Raw genomic sequence first — 16,615 nt, forward strand, 5'->3', positions numbered from 1 at the left:
CAATGTGGTTTTGTCTTACTAGGAACACTCCTGGGAAAACTTCACTGTCCTTGAGTTTGCAAGGTATCATGAATACTGATTATGGAGGCAGCACAGGGTGAATGGTAATCACAGTAGTTCTCCAGTATCAAATCTGATTATCTAAGAGAGCAAGAAGGCTACATGCTATGTATTTAAAAGGAAACAAATGTAAAAACAGGTAAAAGCAATTTTTAAAATGAAGTATATAATTAATCTGTGAAATCTGCTGCTGTAGAATATTAAGGAGAATGGCTTACTAAATTTTAAAAAATGACACATATAAATAAAAGCATGCTCTGCAGTGCCACTAACTAAGGTAAGTTTATAAGGACTACGAGCTTCTTTCTTCAGGGATGAATATGAGCACTAAAGGGGGGGGGGTCAAAAAGAAATCCTACAAACATAGTGTGGGACAGTTAAGTGAATTATGACAGGTTTCAGAGTAACAGCCGTGTTAGTCTGTATTCGCAAAAAGAAAAGGAGGACTTGTGGCACCTTAGAGACTAACCAATTTATTAGAGCATAAGCTTTCGTGAGCTACAGCTCACTTCCTCAGATGCATATTGTGGAAACTGCAGCAGGCTTTATATATACACAGAGAATATGAAACAATACCTATTCCCACCCCACTGTCCTGCTGGTAATAGCTTATCTAAAGTGATTTCCAGCACAAATCCAGGTTTTCTCACCCTCCACCCCCCCACACAAATTCACTCTCCTGCTCACAGGAGAGTGAATTTGTGTGGGGGGGTGGAGGGTGAGAAAACCTGGATTTGTGCTGGAAATCACTTTAGATAAGCTATTACCAGCAGGACAGTGGGGTGGGACAGGAGAGTGAATTTGTGTGGGGGGGTGGAGGGTGAGAAAACCTGGATTTGTGCTGGAAATCACTTTAGATAAGCTATTACCAGCAGGACAGTGGGGTGGGAATAGGTATTGTTTCATATTCTCTGTGTATATATAAAGCCTGCTGCAGTTTCCACGATATGCATCTGAGGAAGTGAGCTGTAGCTCACGAAAGCTTATGCTCTAATAAATTGGTTAGTCTCTAAGGTGCCACAAGTCCTCCTTTTCTTTAAGTGAATTATGGGTTTTTATATCTTCCTTTGAGCATCCAACTTTCACTACTGTTGGAAACCACAACTGAAATAGTGATTGAGATCTTTAGCTAAGAGACCTCCAGGAAAACATCTGGCAATCTAACATCTGGATTTTGTAGATATTCTTTGTAGAGATTCATTTGGTTCCCTACTAATTCTCTTTCTGGAACGCTCTTACAATGAACAAAATCTGTGAAGGATGAAATCTGCTCACCGCATTTTAGCTACAGAATTGCAAATATTAGTGTTGGTCATAAACATATCCATTCCTGTTTGTCAAGCCAGGTAATGATTGCTATTAGACTGGGCTGCGCTGATGTGGCCTTGCATCTTGAAAAATTGCATCTGTGTGAAATAAAATCCTAAATACAGCTTTTAAAAAAAGAACACCTTAAAACAATGCCCTGAGTAACAATGAGAAACAGCTTTATAAATAACTTAAAAACAGGCAGTGCTGTACCAGCATGACAGCAGGAATAGAAAGGGTTTGAATCCAGGGCAAAGGGATACAAAATGCTTAATTTAAGACATAACAAAGGTTGTACCAGCCCATCTGGCCTGGGCCCTTGCATAGACTTCTCTAGACATGGCCTTGTTGAAATACTGCCAATCTTGAGTGTTAACAAATCATGAGTCGTAACCTCAAAACCCATGAGACTGGCACAAGACTTTAACAACAATAATGCATGGACTCCCGACTCTGGCGTGAAGTGTGCCTGATTTTGAGCTGTTCTCTACCTAGGGTTGCCAACTTTGGTTGGCTGTATTCCTGGAGATTTCCTCACATGACACAATTTTAATTGCAGATTAATCTTTAGATTCCTGGAGACTCCATGCCAATCCTGGAGGGTTGGCAACCCCATTTCTACCACATGGAGGGCTGGAGCCCCTTTTTAAAATGGCTGCTGGGACCGTCACAGGATCCCTTCAGAACTGCTCTAAAGTCATAGGCGCTGTTAACCCTCTTGGTAGCCCTAGTTATGTCTCTGCCCAGCTACGTCTCTGCCCAGACCTCTCTGGCCAGGCCGGCGTCCCCTCTAGTCTAGACTCAGGCCCCTTTGGCCTAACCCCTACAACTTGTGTCATGGGCCCGCAGCAGCACATGTATGGGCAAGTTGCCCTTTGCCAAGATGGCGACCTAGGCTTCATGCCGGATTCGCGACGGAGTCTCGCGGTGTTTGAGCGGGAGGGGCGGGACCGGGCCTGTGCAGATGGCGGAGGAGGTGGCGGGGTTGTGACCCAGGGTGGCTCTCGAATGAGGAGGGGAGCGGGCAGGTCGGGCCGCGGCTATGGAGCACATCACCACCCCGAAGGTAGGACAGCCGGCTCCAGCGGCAGCGTCCCGCCCCTTCCGGGGACTCCGCCGATACAGGCCCTGTCCGCGCTACCTGCCCCCCCGGCTTCCCCAGTGCCCCCCAACTCGGCTTCTGCCCCCCAACTCTGCTTTCCCCGCCCCCTTCCCTCCCCCCGGCTTCCCCAGTGCCCCCCTGCTCTCCAACCCGGCTTCTGCCACCCAACTCTGCTTTCCCCGCCCCCCTTCCCTCCCCCCGGCTTCCCCAGTGACCCCCAACCCGGCTTCTGTCCCTGCCTCTGCTTCCCCAGTGCCCCCCAACTCGGCTTCTGCCCCCTACTCTGCTTTCCCCGCCCCCCTTCCTTCCCCCCGGCTTCTGTCCCTACCTCTGCTTTCCCCAGCCCCCGGCTTCCCCAGTGCCCCCCTGCTCTCCAGCCCGGCTTCTGCCACCCAACTCTGCTTCCCCCGCCCCCCTTCCCCACCTCTGCTTCCCCAGTGCCCCCCATCCCGGCTTCTGTCCCTACCTCTGCTTCCCCAGTGCCCCCCAACTCGGCTTCTGTCCCTACCTCTACTTCCCCTCCATTCCCTCCGTCCCCCGGTGCTCCCCTTACTTCTGCTTTCCCAGTGCTCCTCTATCCTGTCTGGCTCCCCACTCCCCTCCCTGTCTTCAGCCACCTCCCCTGGCTTCCCCAGTACCCCTCCATCCCCTAGGGCTCTGCTGCTTCTCTCCCTGCCTCCTGCCCCCTCTTCCCCAGTTCCCCTCCATCCCCTTGGGCTCCCACCCCCTGGCTTCCAAAGTGCTCTCCCTGCTTTTCAAATATATCTGAAACTGTTCTTCCTCCTATAGCTTCCTCAGTGTCCCTGAAAACCTCTCATCCTCTGCTTAGATTCCGAAACCCCATTTCCCAGCCTCCTAAAACCTCTCTCTGTTACTTCCCAATCTCTGTTCCCTAAAATGCTCTAAACTGTTCTCTCCCCTCCCCCCCTCACTCCAGCTATCTTCTTTGTGGCAGTCTCCCTAAAACAGCTTTTCCACTTCTATTCTTCTCAGTTGCTTTTAGTCCCAGGTCTGATCATTTCCATCCTTGGGCCTGGACTATAGATTTGGGGTTCTGAAGCTTCTGTTTTTTGACATGCCCCATTTTTCTTACCAGGGCTCTGACAGATACCTAGTAGCAACAGTGAAAATTCTCTAGATTATCAGAAATCAGTCAAGATTCCCTGTTACTAATTTAGTAAAAATAATAAAGCTTATATATTGTATATCATATAAAGATCTCTAAATGTCCTCTACTTCTGTGAATTCTTGTTTGCTGGTCAAAATTGTATCTGATTACTACATTGATGGATGTTCTATGAATGCATAAAATAACGTGAAGGGTTAACAGATCTTAAATTGCAATCTGGAGGGCTCATATTAGTAGGATGTGTGGGATTAAACCCTTGGTATAAAGAACATGATTATCTGTGTGATGGTTTCATTGTTTAATTATGAGGTCAGAGTATCTGTTTGCTCTTGAGTTACATATGTGGGAACTTGAGCATGGTTCTTATAATCTGTGCTTACTGCACTTTTCTGTTGTGATATTTAAAATAAAACCCATAATGAAAGTTTTATTTGCACTAGATGATGGGATGCTGTGTGCTCACAGGTGTTTTCACTGATCTAAGTGTATTTTATTGCTACTTTCAAAGTCTGAAGTTGCTTCGTTGAGAGCAGATGCTTTTAAAAATACTAATGAACATGTGATTCAAGGTGAGATGAAATGACTTGCTCATTAAACTTTCAGTTTTTTAGGGATGAGGTGGGTATCCTTACCCAGGATTTTTTCATTGGCTGTTGAGTTGTTCTGATGTGTTGGACAAACAGATGAGTTATGGTTGAGAGCTACCAAGTGTCTTGGATTCAGACAACTAGACTAACTAGTTTGATTTTGTTGTAGTCTCCAATGTGTTTAAACAAGAACTTCTTTTCATTACATCAAAAGTTATGTTAATGGCTTTGTTTATGGACTATCATGAGCATTGTGTATTTTTTTTCTTTAGAATTTTGGTTTTTGCTACTCATGAACAGTACTTATTATTTGATACTGTGTGTTACTTGGGGTATGTCTACACTTGCCATTTAAAGTAGAGTCCTTTATTTTTGCGCAAAAACTGTGGGAGTGTCTACACTTGCCAATGACTTTTTGTAGTGAAACTTGGAGTTTCACCACAGAAAGAAAACCACCTCCATGAGAAGCATGCAGCTCTTGTCGGTGATGTGCAAATGAAGACATGTTCTTCCTGTTTATAGAACTTTTAACCGCTGCAAGATATCCCACAGTGCCTAGGTGACCACTCTGGCCAGCAGCTCTGGTAAACAGACATCCACCCCTCCCCCTGTAAAGCCCCTGGAACTTTGAAACTCCCCTTCCTGTTTTCTTGGCAAGTGCTCACTTATCTGGCGAAGTGACAATGCCTATGCCACAGAGCAAACAATCCCCTGCTTGGAGCAATGCTGAGCTACTGGAGCTGATCAGTGTTTGGGGAGAGGAGGCTAATTACAAATTAGTTTCTCAGGCTGCTCTAAAATATGTGATGTTGCTACCTTCTAACTTCTTTTAAGGTGAGTAGTGTTTATGAAATGCCTCTAGAAGTATTTCACTTATGTTTAAAAGAAGGGTGAATTCATTGATTTGTTTAAAAAAAACAAAAACAAAAAACCCCATCTTATTTAGGTCATTAGTGACCACGAGTCATAGTTGATTTTTTTTTTAAACTGTTCATTTTGGGATGACTTGAGGATTGGCAACTGGGCAGTTGTTCACTTGTTTAAATTGAACTCAAGTTGGTAGTAACAAAATTGCCACCTAGCTATTCGGTGACCTTGGAGAAGTAAATTTAACTACATCAATCAAGTTCTATGATGATATGCACCATGGCCTCGATGATTGGTGCTAATTGATGCTTTACAGTTCTATAGGTGATCCATTTAGGCTATGTCTGCACTAGCGCTTCTGTCGATAAAACTTTTGTCCGTTAGGGATGTGAAAAACACACACACACACGCCCCCGACTGACAAAAGCTTTTACCAATTAAAAGTGGACAAAACTTCTGCTGCTTGTTAGGGTGGTTTTATTCTTCTGACAGGAGAACTCTCTTCCGCCGGCAAAGAGCGGCTACGTGGGAAATCTTACAGTGGCACAGCTGTACTGCTGTGATACGCAGTGTAGACAAAGCCTAAGATGAAAATGGAGTCACATTGGTGGGATGTTGTGGATGAGCTTGAACTGCTGTTTCCCATGTTGTAGTCATTGTGACTAGAACTTCAGACCTAGACACAGTCAAATAGAGCTGTTTGGGAAATGTATTTTATTTCCCACAAAAATAATCTAAGGTAAACATTTTAATTTTCATCAAAAAAATTTCATGCGATTCTTTGGGTTTTAATTGAAAACAGAAAATACCAACAAATAAAAAGGCATTACTTTTGACTTGCTCTACTTTCAGCCTGGTATGTTTTGACAGGATTGATTCAAGCTTAAAACATAAGTTTCTTCCAATTAATGTTCTGTGTCTTTGCCTTCATTTAAAGAATGCATATTTTTGAACATCCGCACATTTATTTAAGATGTCACTAACAGCTGTTGTGTATTTTCAGTCACTGACATGTGACACTTCCCCAGTATAACTGGTTGTAGCAAGTGGAATTTTTCAAGGATACTGGTCCATGAAGTGGTTAGAGTAGGGCTCTTGTACATTTTAACTCTGTCGTGTTCCAGAATGCTCCACCACACTGGTGTGTGTGGCTGAAATCAGAGGGCAACTTAATAAAACAAAATATAAATAACTTTCAAAACAGTGGGTAATCTTGCAAGTGACATGTTACGTTTGCTTGGTAAGCATATCCTGCCAGCTGTTAGTTCATTGGTGTGGCCCTTTCAGTAAAGTTAACAATTTTTTTACTCTTTAGTTATAAAACGTATTAAACACTAGGTCAAATATGTATTGATAGGGATAATTAAGTACACTTGCACTAGGCACTTTAATGTCCATTCAGCTATTCCTTATTGGACTGATAAAGGGCCACTATAGTGCTTATTGCTATGGATTTAAAAATATATAATGTTGAAATGAGGCTAAACCTCTAAACCTCCCCTTTCGGTTGCTTAGAATTTTCTTACCTTTCTTTTTGGCCTGAAATGTTCCATGCTTTCTCTCAGTCCAATGGTGACGTTTTACTTTTGGTTTTTATTGGGGGTGTGGGGTGGCTGGGTGTGTGTGTGTGAGAGAGAGAGAAATACTTCCTGTATACATTCCAACTAATTTTTTGCACTATTTTTTGCTCATCTGCTAAAACAAAATTATTTCAACTACTCATCAAAGAAGGATATGAGCCTGAAGAAAATCCGTTCAGTAATTTTAAACTTTAAGCATAAGTTCACATTTTTCACAGCATTGTAATTTTCTATTGACTCTATGGGGTTATCTTAGTGTGACTTAGAAAAATGGGTGTTCACATTTAAGAACTCTGCTATATAGACAGTTACTAGTACTTTCTCCTTCTCTTTAAGAAACTACATACTCTGTAAACTAAGTGCAAAACCCAACATGAATGCAATGTTAGAAATGAGAAATCAAGCATCCAGAAGTATAGGAAATTCCAGAGGGCTCTTTCTACCACAATATTAACTTGGTCATGTTACACTTGCAGCATTTTTTCCTTCCTGTCTTTTCTTAAATCTTAAAATATCTCTACAAGCTTGCAAAATGGCAAACTTTTATGACCATCTCAGGTACAAAATCTACTTGCCTGCCTTTCACCAATTACCGTAATGCTTGATAAAGAGAGAACTAAAATGTTAATTGCCTGTCAAAAATTAATCATTTGGGGTGAATAGCCTTGAAAGAGTCTATCTTTTATTAATCTGTAGCATAAAACATACAGGATGTGCAATGTGGCTGAGTTAATGTTGCAGAAGAAACCTTTACTCAAGCATCCTTTCTGAGCTGTGCATTGAACATTTATACCTGCTGCAGTTCAGATGTAAATTACAGACCTTTCAGCTGTAAGTTGATTTGCTTTTCCTCCCTTTTCCATATTGCAGGTAGAAAATGTCAAATTACTAGATCGTTATACCAATAGGAAGCCAGCAAATGGGACGTTATACCTGACAGCTACCCATCTGATCTACGTAGATGCTTCAGCTGAAGTCCGGAAAGAAACATGGGTATGTTGTAATGTGTGGAACTTGTAAAAGTATTAATTAAAATTTCTGATTCTGGTTGTGTGTAATTGTGGTTTCATTAATTTGGAGGTCATAATAATAATCTTTTATAGGACTTTCATGTAAAGTGTCTTACAAACATAGAGACAGTGTTAGATTCAGGAACAGAACCCTGCTTGCTTGACTTCCACCCCCAAGTTCAATACACTAGACCACAATATCTTAATTTACAGCATTCGGATGTATGAAGAGTTGAAGGCAGCAGTACCTCAATCTGAGGGCAAATCTACGTTACCGTGCTACATCGGTGCAGCTGCACTGATACAGCTGTGCCAGTGTAGCGTATCTGGTGAAGATGTGCGATGTGGTGTAGCAGACTTATACTCTGTATCTGCAGAACTTTTTAAAATTTAAAATTTCCAGGAACTTGTTTCTTGTATTTGCTAGTGTATCTGTTTTCATTTGAGAATAAGATTCAGTATCTTGTGAGTCATCTTTTTAAAAAATTACTGCAATTCAGTGACTAATGTATCATTTCCATCCTAGTTAATGTTGGCATTAAGCAATGCAAGTGTGTGTCCATGATTTTCCCCCAAACGGAGGTAGTTGCCAGCACCAAAAATAGACTGATCAATAGCTATTATAATTGAAAAGCTCTTATTTTCCTTTGTGCAGTTTGACCATGCAAAGGAAATAAATTTTTTGTTGTCCACCCCTTAGTTAAATAACCCAATTTGAGGGGCTATTTGGATTTTTCATGTTTGCTAGGTAATTTGTCACTAATTAGCAAAGAAGGAGGTTGTGATGTTAAACGAGGTGCTGAAAGGAAATGATTAGATAAACAGAAACTTCTCTCAAATATTATTGCAGAATCATTCGTATCTGGTTATAATTGTCACTTGTCAGCTGGTGCAGAAAGATTTAGTCTCCCTTCCTGTTTTTCAGATTCTCCATCATCATATAGCTACCGTGGAGAAGTTGCCTCTGACCACATTTGGATGTCCATTGCTTATTCACTGCAAGAACTTCCGTGTGGCACACTTTGTCATTGGACACGAACGGGATTGTCATGAAGTGTATACATCCTTGCTTAAACTTTCACAGCCAGGTACTCAGGAGTGAGTCTGTTTTGAAATCTAGAGGCAACTAATTGGCAAGTATGTTTGTGCAATGGGGAAAACCCTGGTTATTAGGCTGTTGGCTTTCCCTAATCAGCACAGGAAGGAAGGATTTGAAATCTTAAGCCATTTCCACCACTGTTGAGCTGCTGTTTACTTAGCACACTGTTGTAGCACAAAATTCTGGCCCTCAAAAGAGGGCTGGTAGCTTGCAAGTAAATGCAGTATTTGCTGGGGCTGTCAACCAATTAAAAAGATTAACCACGCAATTAATCGCATAGAGAAACAAAAATAGAATACCATTTATTTAAATGTATTGGGAGGTTTTCTACATTTTCTAATATATTGATTTCAATTACAACACAGAATACAAAGTGTACAGTGCTCACTTTATATTTATTTTTGATTACAAGTATTTGCACTGTAAAAAAACAAAATAAATAGTATTTTTCAATTCACCTAATAAAGAAATTGCACTACAGTACTTGTACCATGAAAGCTGAACTTACAAATGTAGAATTATGTACCAAAAAAATGCATTCAAAAATAAAACAATGTAAAATTTTAGAGCTTGCTAGTCTACTCAGTCCTATTTCTTGTTCAGCCAATCGCTCAGACAAACAAGTTTGTTTACATTTGCAGGAGATAATGCTGCCCGCTTCTTGTTTACAATGTCACCTGAAAATGAGTAGGCATTCGAATGGCACTGTTGTAGCCGACGTCGCAAGACATTTACTTGCCAGATGTGCTAAAGATTCATATGTCCCTTCATGCTTCAACCACCATTCCAGGGGACATGTGTCCATGCTGATGATGGGTTCTGCTTGATAACAATCCAAAGCAGTGTGAACCAACGCATGTTCATTTTCATTATTTGAGTCAGATGCCACCAGCAGAAGGTGGATTTTCGGTTTTGGTGGTTCAGGTTCTGTAGTTTCCGCATTGGAGTGTTGCTCTTTTAAGACTTCTGAAAGCAAGCTCCATACTTCTTCCCTCTCAGATTTTGGAAGGCACTTCAGATTCTTAAACCTTGGGTTGAGTGGTGTAGCTATCTTTAGAAATCTCACATTGATACCTTCTTTGCATTTTGTCAAATCTGCTGTGAAAGTGTTCTTAAAATGAACAATGTGTGCTGGGTCATCATCCGAGATTGCTATAACATGAAATATATGGAAGAATGCGGGTAAAACAGAGCAGGGGATGTACAATTCTCCCCCAAGTAGTTCAGTCACAAATTTAATTAACTTATTTTTTTTAACGTGCGTCATTAGCATGGAAGCATGTCCTCTGGAATGGTGGCTGAAGCATGAAGGGGCATATGACTGTTTAGCATATCTGGCACGTAAACACCTTGCAATGCCAGCTACAAAAGTGCAACGCAAATGCCTGTTCTCACTTTCTGGTGACATTGTAAACAAGAAGCAGGCAGCATTATCTGCTGTAAATGTAAACAAACTTGTTTGTCTTAGCGATTGGCTAAACAAGAAGTAGGACTGAGAGGACTTGTAGGCCCTGAAGTTTTACATTGTTTTGTTTTTGAGTGCAGTTATGTAACAACAAAAAAAATCTACATTTGTAAGTTCCACTTTCATGACAAAGAAATTGCTTTATAGTACTTGTATGAGGTGAATTGAAAAATACTACTTTTTGTTTATCATTTTTACAGTGCAAATATTTGTAATAAAATAATATACACTTTGATTTCAATTACAACACAGAATACAATATATATGAAAATGTAGAAAAACATCCAAAATATTTATTAAATTTCAATTGGTATTCTATTGTTTAATAGTGCGATTAAAACTGCGATTAATCGTGATTAATTTTTTTGAGTTAATCGCGTGAGTTAACTGTGATTAATCAACAGCCCTAGTATTTATTACTGTGTAAATGAGATGGTTGGGAGAGTCTTAAGGCAGAATTGTTGATGCCCTCTGAAATGTGTCTAGTCTGCTATCCCAGAAGAACTTTATGATCCTCTTTTTTTTTAGTACTGGTGAAAGATGCTAAACTGACAGCCTGGTAAAATGAAGTCCTTCGTACAGACGCAGTGCAGACTTTGCCCACGCTGTCCCAGCAAAGTGCTTGAACCTTGGACTGGGTTTGAACTGATGACTTAGAGGAATATAGTATGATAAAAACTTTCATTTATCTCCTGAGCTGTTCAGTCTCCTTATTACAGTATTAGAATTAAAACTTTGTAATCTGGCATATGATCATATACAAGTTTCTGGTGCTCTGTTAATGGCTATTGTCCTATAGCTATGAAATATTACAGATGCTGTGGTAACTGTCACTTGCAGGAAATAGAAAATTAGTTGGTTTCTATTGCCCTGTGGCTGCATATGTAACTTACTGTAACTATTCTGTCCTATTCATGGGTTCTCACAATTTACTCTTGTCAGGTTAAGATTTCTGTTTGCATGCCTGCTTCATCTGTTTTGGCAGAGCAAATAATTATTCATTATTTGCTATTATGTGATTGACAGTTGAGGGTTACCTGTTTAGCAAGCTGGGTACTTTATCAGACTCTGGCAGGACTCAGTCTGTCTCAGGAGAGCTTGCTGTCTTGAGTATCAACTGAGTGAGTTATTGACAGGATTTGCATTTTTTGAAGAGAAGGAATGAAATTGGAGGTGAGGTGTGGTGTGGAGGGGATGGCGGAATTACTGTTTCTCAGGCTCAGCCTGAAGCTCTTGTTGGGCTGACAGTAATACTCCAGAGATCTATCAAGTTTTCCTGCAGGAAGGAGAGCACACTATTGAAATGGGAAGCTACAGGCTGATAAGAACTGTGTTGTGTGAACTCTTTGCAGAAGCTGTTAGTTTTAGTTGCTCTCTGCTGTTTATAGATTAACTCTTCATGCATTGCTGGAAAAGGCCAATGTATTCTTAAAGGAACCTGTTAAGTAGGAAATAGATTGCTTTAAGTGTAAAATTAAAATTTTAAAAGTTATTCATTTTAAAATGTTTGTTTTAGTGCTTGCTTGGTTTTGTGGTGGATGTTTGTATTTTGTTTAGCATCATGGTACAGGGTACAGGTGCTATGTATGGACCTGATCTAGTTGGATCCTGAGTAGAGGCAATTCCCAATTACTAAAATTATGAATCTGAATGCATCTCAGGATCATATGTATATATGAATGAACATTATATGTACAGTTTTGGCCCTTAACATATTGCCCTTCATAAATATAGTCCTTGATCCTGAGAGGCTCTTAACTCATTTTTGTCATTAGGCAGTCTATCATGTATCACCTAATGTGATTAGAAATGTTTTTCACTAACTTTCTTTTTTTATTTAAACCATACCTCTGTGCTCTCAGGATGCCCTGAACAACATTTTGGTAGTGCACGAGAAGCAGACTAGATACCTTTTTCAGGCTGAATAAAGTTCCACAAGTGAACAAAAAGAAATGGTGAAAATTAAAGTAAATACTTCAGATTGTGTCAGTTTTCATCTATGATGTTGTTAGTAACATAGGTAAAGAATCTGTACAACATACATGATATCTTAAGTTATAAGGTGGTAATTTAGACCATACCTTCTGATGGACAATGTTTACAGGGTTTTCATCATTGAGTGGAGACTGAATACACGTTGTCACTAATAGCGTGCATGCAAAGGTTTCCTCTAAAGAGACTGGGGGAGAAGTGCATAACAAACTACTAGCAAAACTATTAGTATAGTTGGTTGTTCATGTTATAAAAGTACGAGTAACTTGCTGTATTTTTTTTCTTCAGTCCCCTGGTGTGGTATAATAACGTACATATGTTTCTAGGTCTCCCAATCATTCTTTACTGACTGCTTTAAACATTTGGTATAATGATATGCCAAAGAACCAGAAAAGGTCTGCTTCTACTAGCTTTCATTTAGTTGTAATCTAAATGCAGAACGGTGATTTGCCCTGTGTGCCTGACCCCAGGGACAATCTTTAGGAGAAAGTGTGGAACATTTGACTTTCTTTTGCAAGTGTATTAAATTTTTCTCTCTACTTAATTTTTAAATTTCTTCTCCCCAGTGAAACCTGAAGAACTTTATGCGTTTTCTTATAACCCCAAAATGCCTAAAGATAACCGGGAGATTGGATGGAAGCTGATTGATTTAAAAGTAGATTATCAGCGTATGGGAATTCCAAATGACTTCTGGGAAATAACGGATGCTAATAAGGACTATGAGGTAACATCCGATGAAGTGAGCTGTAGCTCACGAAAGCTCATGCTCAAATAAATTGGTTAGTCTCTAAGGTGCCACAAGTCCTCCTTTTCTTATTGTGCAGAGTAGCCACTCAGTGCAACATCCTTTTATTTGTACTAATGACATGGAACAGCCATTCTACTGCTGCATAACTGATGCCTTGACAGAAGTGAGCTCAGTCTATCTAAAGTATCATCTTCCTGATATGAAGCCAGAGATCATGATACTGTAAAAGAGCAGAGAGCTGCAGAGTCGTCTTGATTTGCATGATCCCACTGGGAAATACCAGATATTCATTTTCTAGAGAAGCATCAAACAAACTCACCAGGAAACTAAGATTCCTTTAGCTTCCCTAGGTAAAAGGGAACCTTCCCAACCCCCTTCCCCATATATACATACCCAGGTGGGTATCTGATGTGTGGAGGAGCAGTGGAACCACTCTGCCTTTTCAGGTTGGGAGCAAAAAGAAAAGAACAAAAGCAGTAAAAAAGGACTGGCTCATTCTCTACTTGGTTTCAATCCTCTCTCAGAAAAAAGGGGCCTAAATCCCTGATTCTTCCACTCTTACTGAGCTGCTATTGCCAGTTGCTGCCTTCTCTCCTCTCTTTAAGCTCAGTTAAACCCAACAAGCTTTATGCCAAGAAAGATTTTAAGCATCACTTATTTAGACACCTGCTTTAAAATGTTCTCTATATTTCTTTGGAAATTGTACATGGAGAGATCTCTTTCCTGGCTAAAAGACAAAGCAGTCAATTCTGAGAAAGGAGGCAGTCTATTAAACTGTATTGTGTGTATAATTCTGCCACCAGGCAATGGATATCCACCAAGGAACACAAACCTAAATTTTCAGAAGTGATCAGTAATTTTTGGTCCCTCAGTTTTTGAACACCCAACTTGAGGTCTCTGAAAGGTTGCTCCCAGCACTTCCTGAAAATTAAGCCTCTTCAGGCATCTGAAGTTGATCACCCAAAATCATTAGTCACTTTTGAAATTTAGGCTTCAGTGTATACCTCTCATTCGGGATCTCTTTATTTTTAATTCCTCTAGTGTTTCCCAGTTTAGGTTTACAAACAACAAATTTAAGTAAAGCCAGGCTTTGAGAATAATTTGTCTGAAGTGTACACTGAAAAGACGCCAAGCCTTAAAAATTTTGGGGGGCTGAAAATTATTCGAGTATCAGGGTAACACTGAACTCTGAGTATATGCTCTGTGTGGTTGGAGCTCATTCCAAGATGCACAGGGCATTGGAGGGGGACAGTTATTTTATTTAACGTAAGAACAACCTGTCTTCACTTCTAGTCTTTGCTCCTACATGAGCCACGATCCTCAGAAGATGCATTTTATTAGTATAATCTTACTATTTTATGCATTGCTATTGTCTTGTTTCTTCAAGGACAAATTGGAATTAGTATATCAAATGTTTACTTAATTTCGTGCATCCATATTAATTATAGTGTTTCACATGTTTGAAAAACAGCATTAATTATTTTAATCTTTTGAAAGATTAATTTTGGTTGTATATCAAGCTGATCCATGGTTACTATTTATTAAAGCTAAGTAACAAATCTTTAATTATTCAGGCATGTTAATATCAAGCTGGCAAATTTAATATTTGGAATTTTCCCCCCCCATTTGTACTCTAGGTCTGCAACACGTACCCTCCAGAAATAGTGGTGCCAAAGGCTACTAATAAAGCAACTGTGTTTGGAAGTTCCAAGTTCAGAAGCAGAGGGCGGATCCCAGTGCTTTCCTATCTTTACAAAGAAAACAATGTTAGTTATGCACATTCTGGTCGTCTTCTCATTATTTTTCTTGCTGCCCACCCAGCTTTAATATAGGGAAGGAATGTGATCAAGTTGTTAAAAGAATTGGAGAGTTAGAACAGAAGCCAGGAGTTGTCTCTCTGCCACTAGCTTGCAATGTGACCTGATATAATCCTATGAGATATGGGTAATGCTGACCTATTTCATAAGGAGTTGAGGCTTAATTGTTTTTTAAAGCACTTGAGATCCTTCTATGAGCAATGTATATGCAAGTGTAACTATTGTTTTTTACGTTTTGAAGAAATTTCTAAGCAAACACAATTTCAGCTATCAGAAGTTGACTCTCTTTTCCCCAAATAAAACAGTCACTTGGCAAAGCTTGTCCTCTACACCAACATAAAAAAAGCATGATCCTTTCAAGCTTTCTCTTTGAAATCTCACTTGGATCAATTGTAAGAAATGGCTTTTTGGGTTTGTAAACTAAGTTAGTTACAATGGACAATCTTTAACAAATTGCAGCTTAACTCAGCTCAATTTTCTGACTTTTGAACAGAAGGAAATAGCTTGGAACAAATCCCTATTTTTTTTTGTATTAACTCAGAATAAGTGGAGTTTGTTCTAACTGAAGAGTAGAATGCAGCTTTTTTAACTTTGTTGTTTCAGCATTGTTTCAGGCACAGAGATGAGCAAAATCCTGTCACAGTTAACTTGTTAGGCTCAAGGTGCTTTCCTGAGGAAGCTTGTCTTGACACAACAAATTGCATGGAGTTGTGTTGTCAGAAACTACTGAAGTTTACGGTCAAATTCAGCATTGCTACAAGTATGGATCAGTAATAGCTAACTAAAGTCATGAAGAGAGGAAGTGAGAACAAGGGAAAGGGAGTGGGGAAGGGGGACAGCAACAGTTGGGATATAGTGTATGTATGAGATAAAATAAATGGGCCAAACGTGAACATAGATCAGTCACTGTCCAACATTTAAACTGTGTTAAACAATGTCTGGCTTTTATATAGAGACCTCAGCCAGCTGAGGTTGATTTATTGCGTCTAGTCTAGACGCGATAAATCGACCTACGAGCACTCTCCCGTCGACTCCGGTACTCCACCAGAGTGAGAGGTGCAGGCGGAGTCAACGGGGGAGCATCAGCAGTCGACTTACCGCAGTGAAGACACCGTGGTAAGTAGATCTAAGTACGTCAACTTCAGCTACACTTTCATGAAGTTGCGTATCTTGGATCGATTCCCCTCCCCTAGTGTAGACCAGGCCTTAGTTGAGTTGGGCTGGAGATCCTGTTGTTGTTAAAGACGAGGCTTAGAAAGAAAGGTCCCCTTGTTTGACAGTCTCTTAGATAGTATTGAAGATAGTAATAACTGTCTTTGCACGTGGTGGTTGGGATTCAGCTTGAGCTGGTAGAGAAGGTAACGTCATTTGGGTCCCTCTCTTTCCGGCCCCTTCTGATCAAGACACCTCTCAGGATCAGGATGGTTAAGGCCCGGAGTCCCAGGAAACGGTGGGAGTGGCATCCATGATATGAAGCTCGCTCCAGTAGCCTTCTCTGTTCTTTCCATCTGTTGTTGTTCATTTTTGGTCCTTTAGTACTTTTCCCCACAAAATATTTGTTTTAAGGACCCAAGATGGGAGTGATAGGTGGAATAGCCCATCCCCTCTGTGACGAGATCGCCGGGGTGCAGCCTGGGACAGTGGGACCGCTCTGTCCCTTTCTCTCTCCAGCCTGGGCTGTCTCTCACAATGCCTTGCTAGTGACAAGCAGTAAGCCCCTCCAGGCGGTGTTATCACTCAGCAGCACAACCACATGTGGAGCCCCACACTCAGCTAGATTGCATGAATGCTTCCAGAGCCGCTCATGAATCACACAGAGAAAGGCATTAGCAAAATCCCGCTAGCTCCCAG

The 16,615-nt window shown here is 40.6% G+C and overlaps 1 protein-coding gene across 2 annotated transcripts in view; it reads left to right on the forward strand.

Moving 5' to 3' along the window:
* Positions 1-2,318: 2,318 nt before the first annotated feature.
* Positions 2,319-16,615, forward strand: part of MTMR8 (myotubularin related protein 8) — a 38,635-nt gene continuing 24,338 nt past the window's right edge. For both annotated transcript variants that reach the window (XM_084639063.1, XM_084639064.1), the window contains exons 1-5: positions 2,319-2,434; positions 7,504-7,626; positions 8,569-8,731; positions 12,766-12,923; positions 14,585-14,713. In XM_084639063.1, coding sequence (XP_084495189.1) covers positions 2,411-2,434; positions 7,504-7,626; positions 8,569-8,731; positions 12,766-12,923; positions 14,585-14,713 — 597 coding nt within the window. In that variant the 5' untranslated portion in view covers positions 2,319-2,410. The remainder of the gene's footprint in view (positions 2,435-7,503; positions 7,627-8,568; positions 8,732-12,765; positions 12,924-14,584; positions 14,714-16,615) is intronic.

The sequence above is a fragment of the Lepidochelys olivacea genome (genome assembly GCF_965140295.1).
Source record: "Lepidochelys olivacea isolate rLepOli2 genome assembly, chromosome: 9".
Taxonomy (NCBI): domain Eukaryota; kingdom Metazoa; phylum Chordata; order Testudines; family Cheloniidae; genus Lepidochelys; species Lepidochelys olivacea.